This window comes from Pipistrellus hanaki, assembly GCF_964339955.1.
Source record: "Pipistrellus hanaki genome assembly, chromosome: 18".
Taxonomy (NCBI): Eukaryota; Metazoa; Chordata; class Mammalia; order Chiroptera; family Vespertilionidae; genus Pipistrellus; species Pipistrellus hanaki.
The window spans coordinates 20,036,287-20,062,402 of record NC_140520.1 but is presented as its reverse complement, the minus strand read 5'-3'; the positions used below and the strand labels follow the sequence as shown (position 1 = coordinate 20,062,402).

The 26,116-nt window shown below is 37.8% G+C and overlaps 1 protein-coding gene across 1 annotated transcript in view; it reads right to left on the bottom strand.

Moving 5' to 3' along the window:
• Positions 1 to 26,116, bottom strand: part of AXDND1 (axonemal dynein light chain domain containing 1) — a 49,828-nt gene that overhangs the window by 10,581 nt on the left and 13,131 nt on the right. The window contains exons 9-21 of the mRNA XM_084865263.1: positions 24,751 to 24,872; positions 21,437 to 21,577; positions 20,618 to 20,722; positions 18,437 to 18,557; positions 16,457 to 16,558; positions 15,101 to 15,264; positions 12,607 to 12,682; positions 9,942 to 10,176; positions 6,767 to 6,968; positions 5,632 to 5,725; positions 3,398 to 3,597; positions 2,513 to 2,609; positions 760 to 870 (exon numbers count right to left, since the gene is read on the bottom strand). Of these exons, the coding sequence (XP_084721389.1) occupies positions 760 to 870; positions 2,513 to 2,609; positions 3,398 to 3,597; positions 5,632 to 5,725; positions 6,767 to 6,968; positions 9,942 to 10,176; positions 12,607 to 12,682; positions 15,101 to 15,264; positions 16,457 to 16,558; positions 18,437 to 18,557; positions 20,618 to 20,722; positions 21,437 to 21,577; positions 24,751 to 24,872 (1,770 nt within the window). The remainder of the gene's footprint in view (positions 1 to 759; positions 871 to 2,512; positions 2,610 to 3,397; positions 3,598 to 5,631; positions 5,726 to 6,766; positions 6,969 to 9,941; positions 10,177 to 12,606; positions 12,683 to 15,100; positions 15,265 to 16,456; positions 16,559 to 18,436; positions 18,558 to 20,617; positions 20,723 to 21,436; positions 21,578 to 24,750; positions 24,873 to 26,116) is intronic.

Here is a 26,116-nt window from a genome sequence, read left to right as displayed (position 1 = left end):
GGGGAGACCTAAGCGCCCCACTCTCTCCCTTCCCTCCCTCCTTGGTGATGGTGGTGAGGGGCCATCACCCCAGCAGCTGAGTGGGGAATTCTAGAACCATGGGTGCTTCAGGATTCAGAGCACCGGGAGCTGTGTGCCCAGTAGACCTGGGGCCCAGAAGGCGCTCTGGAATCGAGGGGCACGCCAGATTCCGAGCACCAGGGGCAGAGGCTGTCAGACAACTTCAGGGAGGTGTTGGGGCATCTCCCCTCCCCCCCTCAAGATCTTGGGGCCCCACTCTGAGGGGGCAGCAAAAAGAGGAGCTTTCCCATCCCAGGTCTGCCCCCACCCACTTCCCCATCCACTTCTCAGTATAAATCATGTTTATAAGTTATGGAAGTATCAGAACATTTTACAGAAGGGAAAAAAAAAAAAATATATATATATATATATATATATATATATAGAGAGAGAGAGAGAGAGAGAGAGAGAGAGAGAGAAAGAGAGAGAGAGAGAGAGAGAGAGAGAGAGAGAGAGAGAGAGAGAGAGAGAGAGAAAGGAAGAAAAAGAAAAAGTGAGGAGAGATGTTTGGGTGGAGAACTCTCTTCCTTAGAAGGGAGAAGAGCTGCCAATGCTCTTGGTTGGCGCCAAAATTCTCTTCTGATAGAGTAAGTGAATGAGGAGGATTAGAAACACTGATTGCAAAAAGTCGCTGACCCCTTATCTATTAAAATACAGGAGGAACCTGAATAATGACGTGTGTTAGCACATGACAAATACCTCTTCTTCAGTCAGGCGGTCCTCTTCTTCATCTGTCAATAACTTTACTTTTCTGCCTTTGACCCCAGAGAGGAGTTGAGAGCATGTGGTGATCCACTCACAGCATTCTTTCTGAGAAGAGATAAAAAGATCATTACTAAGCAGAAAAAAAACAGAGTACACCAACTCATTTATTCATTCACTCCTACTGAGGAGCGGTTAAATACAATCCTCTAAATATAACTTCAATGAACATTGCATCACTTCAGTTCATTGATTTGTGCAGAAGTGTTTTTCTATAGAGACCTAAAACGCCATTGTTTGCTTATTGACATCATTATAATGGGATAAGAAGTAGTGAAGTGTCATAAAATTAGATGCAGAAACATTGTTAGATTTACTATGGACAAGCAGTCTGTCCCAACAAATATACAACTGACCAGCTTACGCTCTGGCTGGTGTTGCTCAGTTGCTAAGAACACTGACCCACGCACCAAAGGGTCATGGGTTCAATTCCTGGTCAAGGGCAGTTGTATATTTGTTGGGACAGACTGCTTGTACCTGGGTTGCAGTTTTGATCCCTGGTCCTGGTCAGGGAGACAACTGTTACTGTTTAGATGTCTCAACTATTAACTAACCAAAATAGAAGGCAATTTAATATTTTGGTTTCCCCCCCCCCCCGAGTTTTATTGATATAAGCAACATATAACATTGTATGTAAGTTTAAGATGTATGACACAATGTTCTGATATATATATATATATATATATATATATATATTCACATTAAATTTAGTTAATGTCCATCACCTCACATAATTCAGTTTTTTTCCTTATGATGAAAACTTTTAAGAACTGTTCTCTTTAGCAACATTCAAATATACATTTCATCAAAGGAGAGATAGAGATGACAAACACATGAAAAGATGTTCAACATCAATTGTCATTAAAAAAAATGCAAATTAAAACCACGATGGCATACCACTACCCACCTATTAGAATGTCTAAACTTGAAAACACTCATCATTATCAAGTGTTGGTAAGGATGCGAAACAACTAGAACTCTCATATACTACTGACAGGAGTCTAAAATGGCTTAACTACTTTGGAAGACAGTTTGATAGTTTCTTGAAAAATTAAACATACACATGCCATATGACTCAGCCACTCCATTCCTAGAATTTACTTGAACAGTTAACTGCCACGATATTTTAAATTTAATTTAAAAAGATTTGCCAGGTGTGTCTGTAGATGCTTATGTTGTACAAATGGTCAGGAGAAATTAAAACAATGCACATGTGCATAAACATGCATTGAAACTTTATTTATCATCATTGAAAAGTGGGAACGACTCAAATGCCCATCAACAGAGAATGGGTGAATCGTGTATATCCATACAATGAATACTACTCAGCACTAAAAAACATAACATATGTTTTATGAAGAAAAACAAAACAATGTGTGTGAACCTCAAAAAATTTTGCTTAGTCAAAGCAGTCAGACCAAAAGCATATATGTTATATGATTCCATTTATATAAATTCTAGTATATAAAAAACAATCTTTGGTGTTAGAAAGGTGATCAGACATTGCCTGTGATGAGGATGGTGTACAAGGAAATTTATTTCTTATCACAGTAATTGTCTTATGGGTGTATACATATTTTAGAAATTATCAAATTGTACACTTTAAGTATGTGTCACTTGTAAATCATTAAACCTAAAATGTCTGCTCAGAACAAACAAAACAAAAGCAAGGGGAAGACAGAGTAGTTACCTTCATGTTATTCAGATCATGAAGTTCCTTGGCGGGATTTTTTTGTAGGGTGCCGGCTATAATCAGAGCCATAGCTGTTACCATCGCTTTGCAACAACTGAAGGGAAAGCACACACACACACACAGAGCATGACCTATTATTGCTGGTTCTCCTCGTAAGTGTTTTAAATCCAAACACAGTGGAAGTTTACCATTAACAAGTAAGCTACGGACCCACCAAAGACTATAATTTGTCTCTTTCTCCATTTTTCACTATTGTCTTCTTCACTCCCCTCCATGACTCTCACTTTTGAGCAATGGTAACATTGAATGGAAATGAGGTGGGTAACTGGCTAGATCATAAAAGCTACTTCCCAAATTTGAAGTAATCAGAGACAGTATGCTTACTAGTTAATATTTTACAATTTTCCAGACTTCATCTTTATTTGGTGGGAATCCTCTAGGTTTCCAGACAAAAGGTTTTTAAAAAGAAATCTTTTGGTTGGTGTTTATTGAAATACAGAAAAGTATACATCCAGTTTTGGGTGGAATTACACAGGACACTATAAGCTTCTTCATAAATGCCCCAACCTGAGCAAAAGTGCAAAACGTTTCTTACTTATGCAAGTGAGTCTTTTTGTTTTGTTACTAATTGTCACTCCCACATCTGTACATACTTCCCATCCTGCCTATGCTAACATTGTTTTTAAAAAGAATTCTAAAGCCATTGGGAAAACACCAATATCTCATATTCCAACTGGGCAGTGTCAGAGATAGTTTACTGAAGAATTAGTGTTTCTTTCAAGGTTTTAGAAAAATTCCTTATTGCTGCCCTTCTCTCCTCTGCTTTATGTCACATTTAATCTTCAAAAGGGCAGAAATAAAAAGAAAAACAGATAGTTTTACCTGTTCAAATAACTGGAGTATTGGGTCAGATTTTTGGCCAGTGAAATTGCGTCTAGCTCTAACTGTGCAATTCCTATATCATGTTTTTCATCACTTTCCTCCTCCAACTTTGGGAGACTGTCTCGGTCAGTAAAGTCAGGTACCATTATTATCAGCAAATGTACCATCCACTTGATCATAGATATATGCAATTCATCCATCTGTTTAAAAAATATATAATACAAATGACCCATTTTAAATAAATCAAACAGTAAAAACCATGCCAAACTTAAAAATACCTGCATCCACATATAAGTACAACCAATGGACCCGAAACTCTGGGGAGGGAGGGTATGTATGGGAGGGGAGGGGGCAATGTTAAAATATGTACACAGATAATAATTTAATTAAAAAAAATACCTGCATCCAATTTTTAGCAATGCTATCATCACCCTGCAGCTGATATAACCTTTTTTTTTTTTTTCTTGCTCACTATACTACATTAAACTCTTCTTTAGCTCGGTCAAGGGTATTAAAACTGTAGTTACCAAACTGTTCACCAGGTATCTTAGGGCTCCACTGTGAACTCTCAAGGATGCCATGGGATTTTAAATTTTTGAGGGAAATAACAGTGATATTTGACATCTGTCAGACCTGACTTAGTTCACACTCTCAACATCAGATGCACTATATCACTTTTGCAAAGCTGATTTTATTGGTGGTGATACGGTAAAAACAAGCTCTGTGTGAGCCCTGGCCAGTTTCTTGGTGGTTAGAGCATCGGGCTGCACACTGGAGGGTGGAGGGCTTGATTCTTGGTCAAGGGCATGTCCCTTGGTTGTAGGTTCCATCCCCTGCCCCAGTGGGAGGCAGGGTGCGTTTAGGAGGCAACCAATCGATGTATCTCTTTCACATTGATGTTTCTCTCTCCCCCCACTCCAAAAATCACTGAAAAAAATATTCTCTGGTGAAGATTGAAAAATTAAAAACAAAACAAAACGAGTACTGTGTGAAAATCTAAGTGAAACAGAAAATGAAGGTGGCAACATGAAATCTGATTCCAAGGTTAGAAAAGTTGTACAGTGCCCCGGTATATACATCTCTTAATAATTTTAATTGAGAATAAGTTTTTTACCAATGTTTATATATGTAAAAAGGTAAACTGAGACATTAAATTTTACAAAGTTTATTTCAGCAAAAAACAATTTCAGTTCGGCAATGCCAAACCTGGAAAATGGTTAGGGGTGCTCTGTGGGCAGGGGGTAGGGCAGAGATGTTTATAATTGCCTGTAATTATTTACATGTTTGCCTTATTGGGGAAATTTTAGTTATTTGGCTGTTAATGATAATTGTTCTTCCAAATCACAGAAATTTCCCCCAACCCTGGATGCGTACTTCCAGTCTTAATAGATTTGCTTGTCAACTCTTGATTCTATATATTTATAATGTGTTGTGATATACTGTAATATAATGCTTCATAAGTAGTATTCCCATATAAATGATGAGATCTGCTTTTCAAATTCCCAATTAAGACAATATTAAAATGAATTACCGTAAGTTCATTTTATCATATTAAGTTTACTTATAATAATTTTTCCAATGTAAATTTAGATTATAATTATGAGGTGAGAATAAATATAATAAACTAAGACATCCTCTAGAAATTATTTCATGTTATGCTGGCTAAGAAGACAATGTACGTTCCCATTTTGCCCTCCCAATCTCCTGCTTTAATTGCATAGGCATGACCTGGTTTTTTTCTTAAAGAAAACTCTCAGCCAAGGCAAAATTAGCCTCGCAAATAAGTACTTATTTGGCGCTGAAGTCAATGGGTTAAGTTCTTCGGAACTGAAGAACAATTCTATTGGTTCTAATAATTATAGACTAATAGTATTGTGGCATCTTGTCTTTACTCCTAGCAACATGTTTCTGTCATCTCTTCAACCAGTCAGGGGCACCAACATAAATCCTTAACATGGCCACATCCCTACCAAGGGAAAATATTCAGTATACTGAGTAAATATAATAATTAGAAGCCAAACATTTTTTGACATCTCTGAAACTTAATTTCGGTGGCAGAAACATACCCAGCAGGGGTATTTAAAAATCCACTGAAAATCATTTGAGTAATTATGTAAGTTCCCTTTTCGCCCTCCCAATCTTCTGCTTTCATTGCATAGTCATGACCTGATTTTTCCTTAAAGAAAACTCTTAGCCAAGGCAAAATTAACCTCCCAAATCCCTTAAGTACATACCTGGCGCTGAAGTTCAATGTTATCATTAGAAACCTCATTGCCTATCTTCAAATGCCATTCTTTAACCATGTTAAATATATGTGCTGCAGTTGCCCTGAAGGAAAAATTAAGCAAAATAAAGATAAGTGACTTACTTAGAATACAAAAGTAACTATCAGTTAAAGGAAAGGGTTTTATTTCGGTGGGCCTAATATACTTAGTGTTGACAAATGTTTGTGAATTCAAGGAAAGGAGAATGAAAACCCTGAATTATCTGGTATATTGGCTAACCCATGGACACGGCTTCCTAACATCCATAGCAATCAGCTTTGGATAATGTAGATCTTACCTTCAGTGCTAGCTCTCTACTATAAAAACTCACCCTCACATCCTTTATATTCACTCTTAGGCCAGTGAGACCATAAAGTGAGAATGAATTTTTAAATACTCTCAAGAAATCAGCTTCCAGCACGACAGTGTGAGGAGCAAAGCTGACCCATTTCCCAGTGAAATTAGTGAGATTTAAAAAACAAACAAACAAACAAACAAACAAAAAAACGAGCCCTAGCTCATTTGGCTCAGTGGATAGAGTGGGCCTGTGGACAGAAGGGTCCCAGGTTGGATTCTGGTCAAGGGCACATACCATGGTTGCAGGCATCTCCCTGGCCTGGGCCCAGGTCAGGGCACATGCAAGAGGCAACCAATTGATGTGTTTCTCTCACATAGATGTTTCTGTCTGTCTTTCCCTCTCTCTTACAATCTCTCTTTATAAAAATCAATTGTACAATATCCTTGGGTGAGGATTAAAAATAAAATAAAATGAAAGCCTCTAAAATGGTCCCAAGAACAAATAACAACTAAAGAGACATCTCTTCAAGACAGTCTATGATGGTTCAGTAAGAAAGACAAGAATCTATGGTAACTGAACCATGATTGCCCCCACTCTTCCCCTTCCCAGCTCAGTGAGGCAGAAACCCCACTGTGGACTCCTGCAGTCATGAGCACAGGACTCCCTCACGCTCCTGCTCTCAGTGAGATGGGCTTTCTTCCTGGGAGGAACAGGATTTTAATGCTTGTCATCTGACCCCAGCTACCTGTGGCTGAAGTTAGATATTGAGGAAATGCAATTGAGAAGCAGAGAGCTATGGGAACTTACGAGCTAGAATCTCCCTCAAAGTCCTGTGGAACAGTACCAACAGTGTGTAATAATGCATCCATTTGAGATACCATTTCATTAGTTTTTTCTTTAAGTGTCTCCCATTCTTCAAGAAGAATTTCAGGAATCTCCAGATTGTCTTCGATCTTGTAAGAATAGTACTCAAGATTACTAATCAAATTTAAAAGAATTTTAGAGAGACCTAGAAAAGTGAGAAAAGCATGAATTGTTAGAAATATTTGTAAGTTTATTATTTCTTTTTAAAAAAATATATATTTTTTTATTGATTTCAGAGAGAAGGGGGAGGGAGAGAGGGGGAGAGAGGGAAGGAGGAAGGAAGGAGGGGGAAAGGAGAGAGAGAAACATCAATGATAAGAGAGAATCACTGATCGGCTGCCTCCTGCATGCCCCCTGCTGGGGATCGAGTTCGAAACCCAGTCATGTGCCCTTGACTGGAATTGAACCTGGGACCCTTCAGTCCGCAGGCTGATGCTCTAGCTACTGAGCCAAACCATCTAGGGCTAAGTTTACTATTTCAATAACCTTATATAACAAAAGGCAAATGTGCAAATAGATTGAATGGCAGAACAAGCGAAACAACTGAACAATTGTTTGATATTAAGTGCACTGACCACCCAGGGGCGTGTACAGAATATGGTGGGCACTGGCTGAGGCAGGATAGTGGAGCAGGTGAGCAGTAGCACCAGACAAGCCTCTGGTGGTTACTGAAAATTCTTTGCTCCCTTGTGCCGTGGTCCTGCTGGGCACTCACACCTGCTGCCAGCACCAGCCTCACTTGCACCCACAGTCAGTACAAGAGCCGCTGCTCATACCCTCTGCCAGTGCCTAGCACCAATAGCAGGTATGAGCAGCGGCTGCCAGCCCAATTGCCCAGGGCTTCTCCACCTCCCTCTGCTCCTGAGGGGCAATTGGGGCAGCAGCTGCTGATCGCACCCACTGCTGGTGCTGTCAGAGAGTAGTAGCGTGTCCAGCACCATCAGCACGTGAGAGCAGCAGGAGTGGGGCTGCTGGCATGGGATTGGGGGCTGCAGCAGGAGGGGCTGGGCAGGGGCACGGAGGATGAACCAAGATCCATCCCTGTGCCCACTGCAGCCTCACGGCCCACAGTTCCTTTCTATGTGCATGAATTCGTGCACTGGGCCCTTAGTAAATTATAAAATACTAATGGGCAGAGGCATATCTTTTTTCACCTTTTTATTATCCTATAGCTTGCTTAGAAAAAATCTTATTAAGAGCAGTTCTTAGATAAATGTTTAGTAAATAAATATTGGATAATTAGTGCTTTTCTGACTGATAGACTATTTGATGGCAACTTATAAAGTATTTTCAATGCCTCCATCAGTAAACTTTGACCGCTTAGGAGTATTCAAAGTGATCTGTTAATTTCATTATCACTCTTCATTTTGACTATCATTATCGTAAACCATTTACTAACTTAGTTTTGTCTGCCCACGATAGGTATATTCTCATAGATAAGTATTGCCATTTTATCTGTAACTACCATGTTTCCCCGAAAATAAGACATCCTCCGAAAATAAGACCTACTTACAGGTTTCCTTCTGAGTGAAATATAAGGCATCCCCCCCGAAAATAAGGCCCTCCCTAGGCTCTGTCTCAGAATGCTATTGCTAAACATGAGAGATTTGGTCCACTGATTCTGAAAGAAATGGAGTCACAAAAAATTCACCAGGAAATTCAGGAATTGGATTGTTATGATGATGTTCCAGAAGATGATGACATGATTATCATTCAATAAATGAGTAAATTCTTGATACTGTAGGATTCACAGTTTGTCTGGTTTGTGTTGACAACTACCGTACTACCGTACCATATACAGGTAATAAATTTCCTTTATTTTCATTTAACAATAAATGTGTACTGTATTCTTCTTCATGGAAAAATAAGACATCCCCTGAAAATAAGACCTAGTGCATCTTTGGGAGCAAAAATTAATATAAGACACTGTCTTATTTTCGGGAAAACCGGGTATATTACTGCTGTAACAGATCATAAAGATTGTGTCTCCCTACCTAGAGTAGTTTGATATTGAACAACAGTGGTAGTTAATGCATCAGAATTGCCTGGAACACTTTCCAGAGGATTGATTCTTAGGTAACATATGATAACATAGGAATTAAAAGTGTTTTGATGGATTTTTAATGTCTCTCATGGGTTTTGGAGGGCGAATTTTCAATATGTCTCAAGGAAAACTGGGATATTAGGTCACCCTACTGGGGAAATAAAATTGAAGTTCAAAATCTGCTAAGGAATAGAGGCCCTGGTAAATGCACCAGGCTTTCACTTGGGACCCCTGGATCCCTGAAGGGCTACATCTTAGAAGGAAGGGTGGAATAGAATAGACCAGTTCTTGCAAAGCCTGGAGCAACACTTCATCTCAGTTCAGTCCCTTTTTGGATTAAAATGATCCACTCCTATCCTAAATAACCTGCCAGAATAAAAACTATAATAAAACCATTCTTTTGAAATATAGCATTATCCCATCTTAATTATTTCTAGAATTTATCATACATGACGTCTAACATCAATCAGAAATAACCAGGAATATGAAAAGAATAGACTCAAAACCAAGACAAATTGCAAACAATAAAAAAGACCTAAGCAAAAAAGGAGAGAGAGAGAGAGAGAGAGAGAGAGAGAGAGAGAGAGAGAGAGAGAAAGGGAACACCATGGGCACAGAAAACAGTGTGTGATTGTGGTTTGGGGTAGGGGGAAGTGTAGATGGAAGAGGGTATAGGGGGGATAAATGGTGATGGGAAAAAATAAAATTTAAAATTAAAAACATACTTAGTATACCTGAAACTAAAATAATATCATGTCAACTTTAATTTAAAAAATGAAGAAAAAAAAAGACCTACAGGAGAATTATATAGCATCCAATTATCTAAAACTGACTATAGTGATGGTTGCACACGACTGTGAATACACTAAAAATAATCTAACTGTACACTTTAAACAGGTAAACTGTATTGTATAAGAATGACATCTCAACAAAGTGATGCTCAAGGGTTTATTTTGCTTTATTTCTAAAACTATTCAAGTACTATCTTTATTTTAACTATTAATTTTATTGAAAATAATTGTTATTAAACTCCTTTATGTTAAGCAATCTAATTATCATTGGTTTTTTTCTTACCATTATCCCCAGTTATTCTTAATTTAAATTCTTTGTAGAGTTTGTCTGTGTTTTTTATAATTTCCTCCATAAGTTGGAACTCTGGTGGCATTGCCCCCTCCATACTTCTATGGCGATGAAACATCCCAAATCCAATATCTGTCCAGTTTCCCTGTAAATATTTGATAATCTTGAGAGAATCAAGTTTTGACACTAGAGAACTCCCAGTAAACTTCTCTTTATTGTCATTCAGTGTCTAGAGAGTGAAAGGGAGGTAATAAAATTAACACATTACCAACTAATGATTTCACCAAAGTCAAATCAGATCTTTATTCCAATTAGATATTTTGGAGTTAAATATCCTATTATTGTTTGTTCATACCATTTCTTCATCTGACATACATTTTATTTTCAAAATTAAAGTAAATTTAAATTTATTTACTATATTATAAGATTATCCATCATTTACCAGGATGAAAATAATTATATTAAATCTATATGGGTAAAAATTTGGTGATAGGCAATTAAGTACCAAAGAGCTAAGCATGGATAGAAAGGAAATTTGACACATGCTACGACATGCATAAAATTAAGAATATTATGCTGAAGGAAGGATGAAAGTCACAAAGGCCAAATCTAAATAATTCCACTTATATGAGGCGCCCAGAGTAGTCAAATTTAGAGAGACAGAAAGTAGAATGATGGTTACCAGGGACTAGGGCAGGAAGAAATGGGCAGTTAATGTTTAATGGGTAGGTAAAGTTTCAATTTGGGAAGATGAAAAAAGTTTTAGAGATGGATGGTGGTGATGTTTGCACAACAATGTAAATGTACTTAATGTCATTGAACTGTACACTTAAATTGGTAAATTTTATGCTTATGTATATTTTACCACATTTTTAAAATGGTGTTATTAATTTTAAAAGTCCAATTTGTCCTTAAGACAAAAGCCAGGTATAGGAGAGACACAAATGTTACATCTTACAGTTACAGAACTGTAATTTAAAAAAAGAAAAAAACCTATAGGAGAATCAGATATCTCCTCCCTGCCTTTTTTTCTGGAAGCTTAACTTATTTGACCCAAAAATCTAAAATATAACTGAAAATAAAATAGTTAAGCATATTTTTAAAAGCTTCAGTAGTCTTGCTGTTTTCCTTGACTTACCCAAAACTTAGTATGGCATTTTATTTTATTTTATTTTTTAATAAATATTGTTCATATTATTACAAATGTTCCTCATTCCCCCCCCCCCTCCATTGCTCCCCTCCACCAGGTTCCCACCCCACCCTCTGCCCTTTCCCCACCCCCCATTGTCCTTATCCATAGGTGCACAGTTTTTGTTCAGGCTCTTCCCGCACCCCCCACTCCCCTTTTCCCCAAGAATCATCAGTCCACTCCCCTTCCATACCTCTGATTCTATTATATTTACCAGTTAATATTGTTCATCGGTTTTTTATAAATTCCCTTGGCTTTTAGTTTCACTTGTTGATAGTTATATATTTGTTGATCATAATTTTTATCTATATATTCTTCCTCTTCCTAAAGAACCCCTTTCAGCAATTCATATACTTCTGGTTTGGCGGTGACAAACTCCTTTAGCTGTTTTTTTTTTATTTGTGAAGGTCTTTATCTGGCCTTCCATTCTGAGTGATAGCTTTGCTGGGTAGAGTATTTTTGGCTGTAGGTTCTTGATATTCATCACCTTGAATATTTCTTGCCATTCCCGTCTAGCCTGCATGGTTTCTGTTGAGAAATCAGCTGACAATCGTATGGGTGCTCCTTTATAGGTAACTACCTGCTTTTCTCTTGCTGCTTTTAATAGTCTCTCTTTGTCTTTTGCTCTTGGAATTTTAATTATGATGTGTCTTGGTGTGGTCCTCTTTGGATTCCTTTTGTTTGGGGTTCTGTGCACTTCCTGGACTCGTAAATCTATTTCTTTCCCCAGGTGGGGGAAGTTTTCTATCACTATTTCCTCCAGTATTCTTTCGGTATTTTGCTCTCTCTTTCTTCTTCTGGGACCCCCATAATTCTGATGTTGGTTCGTTTGAAGTTGTCCCAGAGGTTTCTTACACTATCTTCAACTTTCTGGATTCTCTTGTCTTCTTGCTTCTGTGGAGGAGTGTCCTCTGGCTCTTTTGTTCCAAATCTTTGACTTGATTCTTGCAATCTTCCATTCTGTTTTTAGGACTCTGTATAATATTTTTTATTTCAGAGAATGTATTCATTTCTAATTGATCCTTTATTATTTCTAGTTGATCCCTTTTCATATTTTCATAGGTCTTATTTATTTTATCTGCCTTTTCTAGGAGATTCTTGAAAAACCTTATAAGCATGGTTTTGAACTCTATATCCAATTGCTTCCTGTCCTCCATTTCTTTTGTTTGTGATCTGTTTCCTTGTCTCGGCATTTTCACAGCTTCCCTGAGTTGGTAGGATGGCTTTGTGTGCTAAGGTGTCCTATATGGTTCAGTGAGTCAGCCTCCCAGTTACCTTAGGTAGACAGTCTTGGTGTAGCCCTTTGTGGGCTGTGTGTGCAGTCTTGTTGTTAAGCCTTGCTTGTTGTTGGTATCACTGGGAAGCGTTGATCTCCAAGCCAATTGGCTATGAGGATTAGAAGTGTCTCTAGTATGGCATTTTAAAGATTGAGATGTGACTCAGTTGGAGGTGAGGAGTGGCAAGTCTTACCTTTAGCCAGTTTTTTACGTCTAGAAGAATTGATACAAATACATTTTCTTTACCAAGGAATAAACTGTTTTGTGGTCTGAAAGAAGGAAAAAGAAAAAGAGCAGGTCTCAGAACATGGTATAAAGAAAGAAAATCATGAATCCATACACCACATGACAATATTATGGCTTCTCCTTAATGATTTTCTAGCATGCCTTCCAGGTTCAGCCCCCCTTCCATAGGCATTCATCTTTAAATTTTCAAATAGATACATAAATTCAGATTCTACTCAGGCCTGAATAACCAAGTAACAGAGTTAGAGGCCATAGTAGTATTAAAAAAATCATTTTGCCCTAGCTGATTTGGCTCAATGGATAGAGCTTCCTGTGGATTGAAGGGTCTCAGGTTTGATTCTGATCAAGGACACATACCTAGATTGCATCTCAATTCCTGGCCCTGGTTGGGGGGCATGCAGGAGGCAATCAATCGATGTGTCTCTCTTATATTGATGTTTCTGTCTCTCCCCGTCCCTTCCATTCTCTCTAAAAATCAATGGGAGAATATCCTCAGATGAGGATTAAAAAAAAAAAAAGGTGATCTCTGGGTCTTCTGTATCCAAAATTAGATCACCATAAGAATAATTCCTGTTGGACACAGCTATCAAAACAACATGTAATTAGAAAGGAAGCCTAATGAATAATTAAGGTTAGGTGCCCCAACTTCTGGTAGGAAAGTTTCCTGTCATATCTCTAAAGTCTCAAGGGAAGAAAGCTGTCAATAAAGAAGTTAAATGAGAGAAAGGGAGAAGAGAACCACTGCCATCTGTGTTCCCCTCCCAGCTAAGGGTCAACAAATGGGAATGGCAGCAGCAACTAGCCTTAGCCTGGATATATACCAGCTTCAACTTCCAGAACTTCCAAATCTACTAACAGAGGATATGAAAAAACTGAAACCACCATTCTCAATTTGAAATGCAATGATACTTAAAGGTGTGGAGTCTAACCTACATTCAAAGTATAGATTCCAGGCCTAGACTTAACTACTTGATAGACAGCCTCTTCCACTGTCAGATTTTTCTAATTGTTATATAATACTAGAGGCCTGGTGCACAAATTTTGTGCAGGGGCGGGGGTGTGTGTTCCTCATCCCAGCCTGCACCCTCTCCAATCTGGGACCTGTCAAAGGATGTCCTACTGCTGGTTTACAGGGATTGGGCCTAAACAGGCAGTCAAACATCCCTTTCACAATCTGGGACTGCTGGCTCCAGCTGCTCACCTGCCTGCCTACCTGCCTGATTGCCACTAACCACTCTCTCTGCTGGCCTGCTCACCCCCAAATGCCCCCCGCTAGCCTGATCACCCGCAACTGCCCGCCCCCCCTGGCCTCTCATCCCCAACTGTCTCCCTGCTGGCCTGCTCACTCCAAACCACCCCCCTCCCCTGCTGTCCTGATCATCTATAACTGACCCCCACTGACGACCTGCTCACCCTAACTGGTCCCCCTGCTAGTCTGCTTACTATCAATGGCCCCTGCTATCCCATCCTGGCCTGATCACCCCCTGGCGACCCAAGGTACCAGCCCATCCTTTTTTCTTTTTCTTTTTTTTCAGCACCTCCTTGAGCGGAGGCCAGGACCGGCTAGAAGCAAGTATCTAGAATTTATTTATCTTCTATAATTGAAACTTTGTAGCCTTGAGTGGAGGCTAGGGCTGGCCAAGGCAGGGAAAAAGCTTGGCTTCCTCCATTGCTGAGGCAATCCAAGCCTCCTCCTTGCTCCAGCTCTGTGGCCGGCTGCCATCTTGGTTGGGTTAATTTGTATACTTGCTCCTGATTGGCTGGTGGGTGTGGCTTGGCATAGTGGAGTGATGGTTAATTTGCATGTTTATTAGTATAGATAAGAGCCAATCAAAATCAATTTCCTTAGAACTGCCACCCATGGATTCCATTTCTCTGCACCTGATTTGTGCTATGCTAAAGAATTTGCAAATAGATCTAGATAGTATCCAAGTTTGCCAATAGTTAAGAGGAAAGAAAAGAAAGAGTTGGACTTGAAACAGAAGTAGCAGCAGATGGACAGAGGGATCAGGATGGACTACCAAGATGATTAGCACTTGAAACCATTAGACTAGTAGTCGGCAAACTCATTAGTTAACAGAGCCAAATATCAACAATACAATAATTGAAATTTCTTTTGAGAGCCGAAAACCGACTTCTGCACATGGGCCACAAAGTTTCAATCGCACTGTACATATGTGCCTGCATGTGGTATTTGTGGAAGAGCCACACTCAAGAGGCCAAAGAGCCGCATGTGGCTCGCGAGCCGCAGTTTGCCGACCACTGCATTAGATCATTCAAACTTCCAGAACTGTGTCCTCATAAGGATTGCTGGTACATTACCAAAATCAATGGTAGAGTAATTACAAGGTAAAAGAGAGAAAAGAGTGAGAGGAAGAATTGAACTGAGTTATCAGACATGACACAGTATAATCAGAAACACAAGATTCTTGGAGGCTCACTTATTAGTTTTGAAGAACTTCTGCCATTTGATAAGGCCTTTGTTAATCACGAGCAATTCCTGCTTTGTACATTCTTCGCTTTCTTCCACTTCCTGTTTAAATTTATTCACTGCGTTTTTCCATTTCTGTGTCAACTTCTGCAACAATGCAAGATCCGAAGTGTCCTAGATAAAATGCATGGAATCAAACCACTTTTTCATTTATTAATATAACAAAGTTATTAGCATATACCAAGCCATTATCAATATTATAATACCAGAGACATCCATAGAAAATGGATTTCAAAATTAAAAAGGTATTCCTCCTTCAAAATATCATCAGTGACACTACTATACAGTCCCTTCAGTGGTAGATTTTATGTGGAACAAGTATTAGAGGCAAATGTTTTTTCCTTTGCAACAAGAGCCCAATTTTCCCATGAAACTTTTGTGGAAGGTAGTGTAGTAGTGCACTGGAAAGAACAGAAATTCAAAGCCAAACAGAACGAAATGTGAATCTGAGACATTTAACTGGCTGTGGAACCTGGGGGATTGTTATTTAATCTATTTGAGATTAATTTTCTTATCAATTATAATAGGCCTAAATAAAGATGTTGACCCTTAGCTGGTGGGGGAGCACAGATGGCGAAACTTTGTGTCCTGCTGCGGGAGGGGGGGGGGGTACGTCCCTCAGCCCAGCCTGCCCCCTCTCACAGTCCGGGAGCCCTCAGAGGATATCCTACTGATGGCTTAGGCCTGCTCCCCGTGCCTAAACCACAGTCTGGCCTCCCTCGGCAGGAGGTGACCCGGTCAAGTAGGGGAAGGCGCCACCCCATCACTCTGCTGCTGCTACCACTACTGGCCCTCCTCAGCCCTCACAGCTGCTGTGGCTTTGTCCAGAAGGACATCTGGAAGACATCTAGTCTATCCAGTCTAATCAGTATATTACCCTTTTATTAGTATAGATTGTCAAAAGAATTAAATGAAATGACTAGGGTAAATAGTTTGACTCTAGAAACAACTTTCCTCCTTTGTAACCTAGTGTGCTCACTGAATTTCCCCATTAAATTGCAAAGAATGCATCAATAATACTACTATTTTAATAAACACAGCTCATTACAACTTTTTTAGTTTAACTAATAAATAGAGTAACTATAAGTAACATTTACAGTGTTATTAACTTAGATAAACTGCTTAACTTGCTTTGATTAGAAGACTTTTATTCACCTTTCCTTTGATTTTTCATCTTGCCACAATAAAGCACAAATGTAAAACTATATTTAAAATTTAACCTATAAATTTAGCAAAAGCCGCTTATAGTCTCAACCCTCAATAGTTGGAGTCTCTTTTTCCATAAGTTACATGAACTGAAGTTTACCTTCGTTGACATCATGATAATGAAATGCTTAGCATATTTATTCCAGGCTTTTTCATTGAGGTAAAGGTTTTTAGCTGATATGACTCTATTTCTTTGAATTACCTATATTAAAAAAGAACTGAAATTAAAATCCTAAATCATTAACAAACCACTTTAATTTATTAAACTCAAACCAATTTTACACTGAACTATGAACTCAATCACTATGACTTATATAAATCATGAACTAATTTGAATCACAAATTTATATTTTCTAAAACTACTAAACTAGAGCCAAATTGGAATAGAGTAGGTAGCAGAAGTTCTCACACAATTTGATACCAAATACCTGTTACAGCCCTAGCTGGTTTGGCCCGGTGGATAGAGTGTTGGCCTGCAGAGTGAAGGGTACTGGATTTAATTCTGGTCAAGGGCACATTGCCCAGGTTGTGGGCTCAATCCCCAGTATGGGGTGTGTAGGAGGCAGCCAATCAGTGATTTTTCTCTTATCATCATGTCTCTATTTCTCCCTCTCTCTTCCTCTTTGAAATCAATAAAAAACATATTAAAACACACACACACACAAAGTCATACTCTTAATAATTATTGAGATCTTCAAAGAGCTTTTCTATATGTGATTTTATCTATTGATATTTATTATATTGTTAGTTAAAACTGAAAATATTTAAAATCCATTTGTTAATTTACTTAAATATAACATTAATAAATTAACATACATTAACATAAATAACATTTTTATGAAAAAATTTTTATTTTCCAAAACAAAAAAATTTGGAGAAAAGATCACCACTTTCACATTTTAAAAAATCTCTTTAATAGAACAGAGCTAAATTTCATAATTTGCTTCTGCATTCAATCTGTTGCAATATTTCATATCGTGTAATTTCAAAAAAATCCACTACACTCATGTGAGAATGACAGTGAGGCAAATAACATTCTAGCATTAAGATGAAAGTAGTTTTAAAAGAAAGAAAGAAAGAAAGAAAGAAAGAAGAAAGAAGAAAAGATGAAAAGAAAAAAATTTGACCTCATGAAAAGATCTCACAGACCCCGAAGGGGTCGTACTTTGAGAACCACTGATATACTGAATCAATTACCAGTATATAGTCATTCAATGAATGACTGTTCTAGACACTGTGCATATAGCTGTAAACAAAAGAAATAAAGTCCTTATTTTCAGGGAGTTGACATGCTAGCTGTCATGTCCTGTTGGAACTTTAGGGGTGATCTAACACAAAGCCTCATCAATTCGAGGCATTCTTTTAGAGAACCCTCTGCCAGCAGTCAATTCTCTACTGATTAAATACTTCTAGAGTGAGGGAACTCACTTGTCTTCTTTATTTTTCCTAATGAATATGCCTAGCTCCCGGATTTGTTTCTTATATTTACTGTCATGACTATTTCCTCTGGGCATGACAATGTCCCTTTTAAATTCTGTATCAGGATAGAACATTGTGTCCTGGATGAGTTCTGACTATTCTGGAGGGAAATGGGACAAAAATCTGAAACTGTTCCAGATCATAATTTGCTATTAATTTTCTAAGTCCCATATGTGAGAATAAGCAACTTAACAGCACACACTTAACACTTTAGAAAAATAGAAGATTCTTGCTCATACTTCAAAGATTCTGGTGAGAAAAAAAAAAAGAAAAAAAAAAGAACCCTTTAAGTGAGCAATAACCACGCACCTAAGAGTAAGGAAACAAACAAAAAAATATAACTTACCCTTTCCAAGATTCATTATATCTACCATACTCATCAATTAAATATGCATATTCATGTTTTCATTTGACTCTACTTTTTTTAAATGTATTTTTATTGTTGAGAGTATTATAAATGTTCCCCGTTTTTATCCCTTTGCCCTGCTTCTCTTGTCTCCCACCCCATCATTTTTGAACTTTTGGTACAATTAAAATTTGTAAAATGAAATTTTATTCAAACAAAAAAAGAAGTTCAAGTTATGATTCCTGATGAACCAACCTTTAGGGCCAATTTATATGTGGCTGTGCTCCAGATATCTCTTTCTGTCATTAATTGTTTAATATCATTCTCCATCCTTCCTCTTTGTAACATATATAAGTCATGGTAATCTTCCACAATTCTAAAAGAAAAATTAAGAAACAGCTATAAAGGACATTTTTAAAAAGAAGAACTTTTTTTTTTTAAAGCAAGTTGTCCCTTTAAAACTGATCATAAGGTAATTATAGTATAATTGCTGGATATTTTGATAATAGAAATATAAGAAAAATATTCATAGTTCGTTTAAAAATCTCACAAAAGTTAAAGTAAAGCTCTATCCGGTTTGGCTCAGTGGACAGAGCATTGGCCTGCAGACTGAAGGGTCCCAGATTCAATTCCGGTCAAAGGCATGTACCTTGGTTGTGGGCACATCCCCAGTAGGGGTAGTGCAAGAGGCAGCTGATGGATGTTTCTCTATTAGAGAGTTAGAAACTTCGATGAGAGAAACATCCATCAGCTACCTTACCCTTCCTCTATGTAAAAAGTCAATAAAATATATCAATATATATATTTTTAAAATATATTTTCTTGATTTTGTACAGAGAGGAAGGGAGAGAGATAGAGAATTAGAAACATCGATGATAGTCATCGATCAGCTGCCTCTTGCACACCCCCTACTGGGGATATGCCCGCAACCAACGTACATGCCCTTGACCGGAATCAAACCCGGGACCTTTCAGTCCCCAAGCTGACGCTCTATCCATTGAGGCAAACCGGTTTCGGCTAAAATATATTTTTTTAAAAGAAAAAGAAAAGTTAAAGTAAAAAGTTCAATATACTGTTCTCTGCTCTAAATATTTTTCAATATATTCTTCTAGTAGAATTTTCACAACACGGTATTCCAAGAACGTAACACTATATCTAATAAAAATTTTAGAAAACAAGTAGCAATAATACAGTAATTTTAGTTAAGTTTGTATTTCTCACAGACTTGGGATTCTTTACTAAACGCATTAAGCCCAACCGTTGTGAGACATTACATTTTAAAATTACATGTAGAGACCAGTTTGGCTCAGTGGATTGAGCATCAGCCTGCAGACTAAAATTACATGTAATTAGTATAAGATTTGAACAAATTCACTTGCCATGAAAAGAAATTCTCTACCAACCAACCAAAAGCTAAGTATAATTAAGTACCCTTTTCTTAAATATGTTTCCTTTGTGTTTACCAGAACATACCTTTTCCTTCTAACCTACACTGGAGCTTCTCTTAGAACTAAAAGCCCTTCTGAGATTAAATACAAACACAGAAGTAGTAAAATGAATAGAAGCATTTGATAAACCTTTTAAGACACATCCTCCTAAGAAATATCAACTTTGCTACATGAGTTAAAAGCCAGCAAAGCTTTGAACCCTGGCTGCTTTCAAAATTGATTAATTGCATCAGAAACCATATCTCACCATTTGACCCTTTACAGAAAAAAAAAAAAATTGCTCACCACAAATAGAGAATAAAACATTAAGACCATAGTAGAGCCCTAACCAGTTGGGCTCAGTGGAGAGAAAGTCTGCGGTCTGAAAGGTCTCAGGTTCGATTCCGGTCAAGGGCATGTACCTTGATTGCGGGCACATTCCCAGTGGGAGGTGTGCAGGAGGCAGCTGATCAATGTTTCTCTCTCATCGATGTTTCTAACTCTCTAACTCTCTCCCTTCCTCTCCATAAAAAATAAAAATAAAAATATATTAATAATAATTTTTTAAAAGACTATAGTAGAATCACTAAAATCCTCCCCCCAAAAACTAGACTCTCACTATTCATTACAAAAATGCAAACAAAAACCAGGTATCTTTTCATACCTATCCAATTAACAAGATATGGGCAAAAGGTAACTCTCCCATACTGATGAGTGGATATATACGGGTGCAACTACTTTGTGGAATATTTGGCAACATCTAGCAAGAGAAGGCTGTGCATATTATATGATGCAGTAACTCCACTTCTAGGTATACATCCCTAGACTATCACTCAAGAAGACATTAGACATCTTACAAGATGTGCATTGCAACAGTGCCCGGAGGAGTTAGTATATGCAATGAACTTTACACTGTTGTAATTTAAAAAAAACTTTCAAATGTTTCTATAAAATTTTGAAATAAAGTGTGAAACAAGTATGACATAATGACAAACATTTGGTAACTCACTTGGCATTCTTTTCAGCATCTAAAAGAGCTTGTGTCAAATCCTGGTGGGTCTTCTCTGCATCCTTTGTTAACTTCATATCATGTGCCCGAACCAAACACAGCTCCCTTAAAATAAAGCAAAGAACTTTTATAATCATAGTTAAAGATTTCCAAAAACTTTCTACCCAGGAAAATCAGGTTTGTACTCAAGAATCTTCGCAGTTATCACTGTACATCTCTTCCTAGCTTTTTTACTTTACAAACCAAATCAATAAACCTAGTGCACATCTGGATGGAATCTTGCCAGGTTTGTCAGTGGACTCAGGCTGGTTAGAAAAGGCAGAAATAAAATGTGGGGGTATCCTCTAGAATGGAGTGAAGGTAGGTGCTGACAGGCAAGGCCTCCAGGCTGCTCTGTCCTACCCTCTGACCTGCCTATCCTACCCTCTTCATTCTTGCCACTAATTACCTTGCTATGAGTTTATCACTGACCTTGATTGCTATATAATGCTTATTCTCTTTGGCATTTGAACCTTAACATCCATAATCAAGGCACTGCTCTGTAAACCTGATTTTTAAAAAATCTCTATCTTAGATGGAAGAACCAGATCTTTTCCCTACTGAATATACACAAAGCCCCAGTTTTGTGTTCACCTGTGTAACCCATGCCTATATATCTATATCTACATCTACATCTATATCCAGCCCTTTCTGTTCTCTTGCTAAACATGAAAAGAAAACAAGAGTCCTCACCTTTAACCATTCTACTTTCCCTGAGTATTCTTGACTCACTTTAGAGACATGGCTTTGACTTTTGTGTTTAAGATAATCAGTTTTTACCTGGTCAGTTCCTCAATAACATTCTTAAAATTGTACAATTCTTGCAAAATGCGCTGATCCATCAGTCGCTGAGTTACCAAGTCCTTATAGAAGTCAATCATCTGCCGGGCAATTTGGTCAAGCATTTGTACATACCGTTCTCTGCATGATAAAGAAGGAAACCAAGACATCATGCAGAAAAGGAAAAAGGAGAGAAAATACTTATATAAATAAACCATTATGAATGAGACTCAGAATGAGAAAGTAGTGTTAGAGAAACACTGAACAGACACAAATACAGAAAAAGAAAGAGATTTATGCTGTGTATTCCTACTATACTCATACATGAACTTTGAAGAATTTTAACCAGTCATAATTGGAACATCAGAAATGCAAACAAAATGGAACATCTTTCTTTCCCTTGTTTTAAAGTATAAACTCTATCAGAATGTGAACCATGTCCTACATATTTATAACATCTAACAGAGTGCCTTGAATATAGTGTGATTTTTATAAGTAGGAAATTCGTGAATAAAACCACTTTCCTCAAACTGACCAAAATTAAAAACCACTATTTAAAAAGAAAAAAAAAGACCTGCCCTTGCCAGTTTGCTCAGTGGTTAGAGTGTCAGCCCACAGACCGAAGGGTCTCTGGTTTGATTCCTGGTCAAGGGCATGTACCAACGGCAGGTAACCTTGTTTATAGGTTCAAACCCCAGCCCCTGGTTGGGGCACATGTGGGAGACAATCAAAGTGTTTCTCTCACCTTGATTTTTCTCTTTCTCTCTCTTTCCCCGACTTCCTCCCTCCCACTCTCTCTTAAAAAAAAAAAAAAATCAATGGAGCCGAAACCGGTTTGGCTCAATGGATAGAGCATCAGCCTGCAGACTGGAAGGTCCCGGGTTCGATTCTGGTCAAGGGCATGTACATTGGTTATGGGCACATCCCTAGTAGGGGATGTGCAGGAGGCAGCTGGTCGATGATTCTCTCTCATCGATATTTCTAGCTATCTATCCCTCTCCCTTCCTCTGTGTAAAAAATCAATAAAATATATATTTTTAAAAATCAATGGAAAAAATCCCCATCAATGTAAAGATGAAAACAAACAAACACCAAAAACCTTAAATACAAAGTTGTTTCTTTTGTTTCTGAATAAAACCAAACAAAATATTTGAAAATGATTACAGATGATAAATTACAAATACCATTAACTGAGCAGTCTTTGTTTATATTAAAAGTGACTGAAGTATTTATCCTAACCCTGAGATCCCAAAATTTTAAACATTTCACACACAAAAAAACACATCCTCAATAAGCTCATGAATAAGTGCTCAACCTAATCAGTTGGCAGGGAAATGCAAGCTAAAACCATAATAACATAGACACCCACCAGAATTGCTAAAAATAGAAAGACTTGCAAAACCAAATGTGAGCAAAAATATGGAGTAACCAGAACACTCCTACATTATCAGTGGAAGTATATACAATGGTACAACCACTTTGGGAAAAGATAGGACAATTTCTTATAAAAAGAAATGTAAATTATGATGAAAAACAGTTATTCTAAAATGCTATTTTCATATGAAATCCTCCTTCTGCAGCAACAGGCCTCAGAGGCAGGTTCCTGAAAAGCAGAGACACACTCTAGCTGACTAGACAGCGCTCAATGAGACAGAACACAAAGCTGCAGTAACATACAGAGAGAGGAGGTTCGAGGCTGATGCCAGGCATGATTTCCAGGGCATGCACGGTGTTACCATTTCCTGGGGACTTCTAATGGATCCTTACAACAAACTTGTGAAGCAGGGAAAGCTCTCTAAGACAGTGGGCGCCCACCGGCAGTCCGTGAGGTCCGAAAGGTTGGTGACCGCTGCTCCAAAATACTGGGCTCAGGACAACAAAAGACTGTCTGATTGAAGGTTGCCCCTAGGCCTTCAAAAGAGCTCCTACCAAAACGAAATGCTGGCCACTAGATTATTCTGGACCTGCGGAATGTTTCACCTTTCCACCACACATCATGAATGTTTGCAGCAATCACCTCGAGACCTCATTGCCTATTCTCACCTACTTTGTATTCTTAACTCCAACTTTACCCCATTCTAAATCCTTGGCTTTGAAGACCTATTCTGATCCCATCTCTGGAACTTTAGAGTTAGTATTTTTGTCTCCCCAGTGTCTGACTCAACTTTTTTTAAAAGGGCTTTGGCTTGCCTGCCTGTCTCTTTCTGTTTAGACTTCTGGGATAGAACCCCACCCTATTTTGGCCTCTGGAAGCTAATGCCTAAAGTCAGCTAGAAGATTCCGGCTTACACCAACTCATCAGAAGGGGAAGGTTTGGATACACTGTCGGTCATGTAGTTCCTTTGCCAGGATTCCTCACCTATCCCTCCTGGCTTTGTTCTTAGGTTGACACCTCAGACTTCAGTTGTTCCTATCCTCATTCTAATTTGCCGTCCTCCAGTTCTTGATGATGTTCCAACAACTTGCCCCTTCATATCTAATCTTGACCGTCTCTTATTAATGGCCTTGCTCCTAGTGTCTCAGCACTGTCAGACAGGGGAGGTCAGCTTCCATAAATCACAGTGGACAAAAAGGGCAATTTCATATTATTAATGCCCATTCGGGAGAAACAGATATGACTCTATAGCAAGTAAACTACAGAACCCAGTGCTTTACTTTTACTGGATTTTCAGTTTGGTTTTTTTTTCGGCTTTTGGAAAGTACCAGTGTCATGAGGATGATGTACAGATTATGATAATAAATACTACTACTATTATTATTATTATTATTATTATTATAGTATTTATTATCATCATCTATAATAATTATATTTATTGGGTACCTAATTCTGTGCTTTCATTTAAAACTCACCACAATCCTATAAAACATCTTAATGCTTAACAGAGCAGGTAATCAATAAATATTACTGACTGAGTAATGATCAAATAAACAAATGAAAATTTTCACAGTAGCTATTATCTCCATTTACAGATGAGAAATATAAGGCTCAGACTTTTGCCTAGATCACAAACAGCTGATATTTTGAAACCAGATTAGTCTATCTTCAGAATCTAGACTTTTCCCACCATTTCACATAGCAGTTCACTCCCAATCACAGAAGAACATGATGTCAAACATCTCAACAGCAATCATCTTAAGGAAGTTCTCAACTATTATATTTTTATTATAGAAAATACAATAAAAATGTAATTAGGCTCCTTCTTACCAATAGGACAGAGAAGTGTACTTTTGTGATTTTCTCAGATGCAGAGATAAAAACAGAATTCTGTTACATTCTGGAATAGAAACTGGAATCCTCCAATAACAGCTCTCACCTGATTTTGGACAGTAGTTCTCCTCTATCTGCACAGTCCACAGTGACTTGTCGAATAAGTTCATGAAACACTGTATTGTAAATGGTCTGCTCCTTCTTCAATGTATGTAGCAGTTTGTGCATCTGGCAGAAGATAAGTTAATTAGCATTTATTATGGTCTTGCCAGTAAAAACGTTTTAGGATTTAATCACCCTGAATATGAACTAAGTTTTAGAAACATCTTGATTAATTTATTTCACTTACATTTTCTGTTATATTTATATACGAAATTATAACTTATTTTTTAAAATCTGTGTCTAATCATTGAACCTCTTTATATGATGCACTGAGGTCACAATATCACTTTTATATTATTTCTGCCAAAATACAAAACCTGAATCTAATTATGACTACACACTAGACAAGCCAAAATTGAGGGACATTCTACAGAATAGCTGGTCTGTGCTCTCCTAAATATCAAGATCAAGACACACAAAGAACTCTTTTGGATTACAGTTGTCTAAAGGAAAATGACAGCCTGGCCGGTGTGGTTCAGTGGTTGAGTGTTGACCTATGAACCAGGAAGTCACTATTAGATACCTGGTCAGGGCACATTTCCACATTGTGGGCTTGATCCCCAGTAGGTAAGGTGCAGGAGGAAGCCAATCAATGATTCTCTATCATCACTGATGTTTCTTTCTATCTCTCCCTCTTCCTTCCTCTCAGCAAACAATAAAAAAAAAATTTTTTTTTTAAAGAAAAGTGGCAAGAAAAAGCACTGAAAGAGCAGGAAAAATAGTGATGAAAGCCATTAGAGGGACAATAGATAAATCTGAATTTGGATTATCACATCAATGTTAAATTCCCTGATTTTGAAAATACTATGAATATGTAAGATAATGTCCTCATCCATAAGAAATATATCTGAAATGTGTTAGGTGATAAAAAGGCATGATGTTTTCAGCTTACTCTAAAATGGTTCAGAAAAACTATACTTACAGAGATACGCAGAGAAGGATAGATAATGATAAAGTGTATAAGGCACAATGTAAACAATTGGTGAATCTGGGTAAAGGTTAGTGTCTTATTTTGAACTATGTTTCCAATTCTATAAAAATAAAGATTTATAAAACAAAAAATAGCCTTCATAAAATCTCTATATCTATGTAAGATTGAAAGAGCCCTTCCATTAAGCACAAAATAAAAATTACAAATGGTAAGAAAGCACAACTTAATTGGCAGTGCTTTTTATTGGTATGCAAAATAATAAAGGTCTTATAATCTACTAGAGGCCTGTTGCTCGAAGATTCATGCAAGAATAGGCCTTCCTTCCCATGGCTTCACTTCAGGCCATCCAGAAGCCTTTGCAAATCTTTGCTCCCAGCAG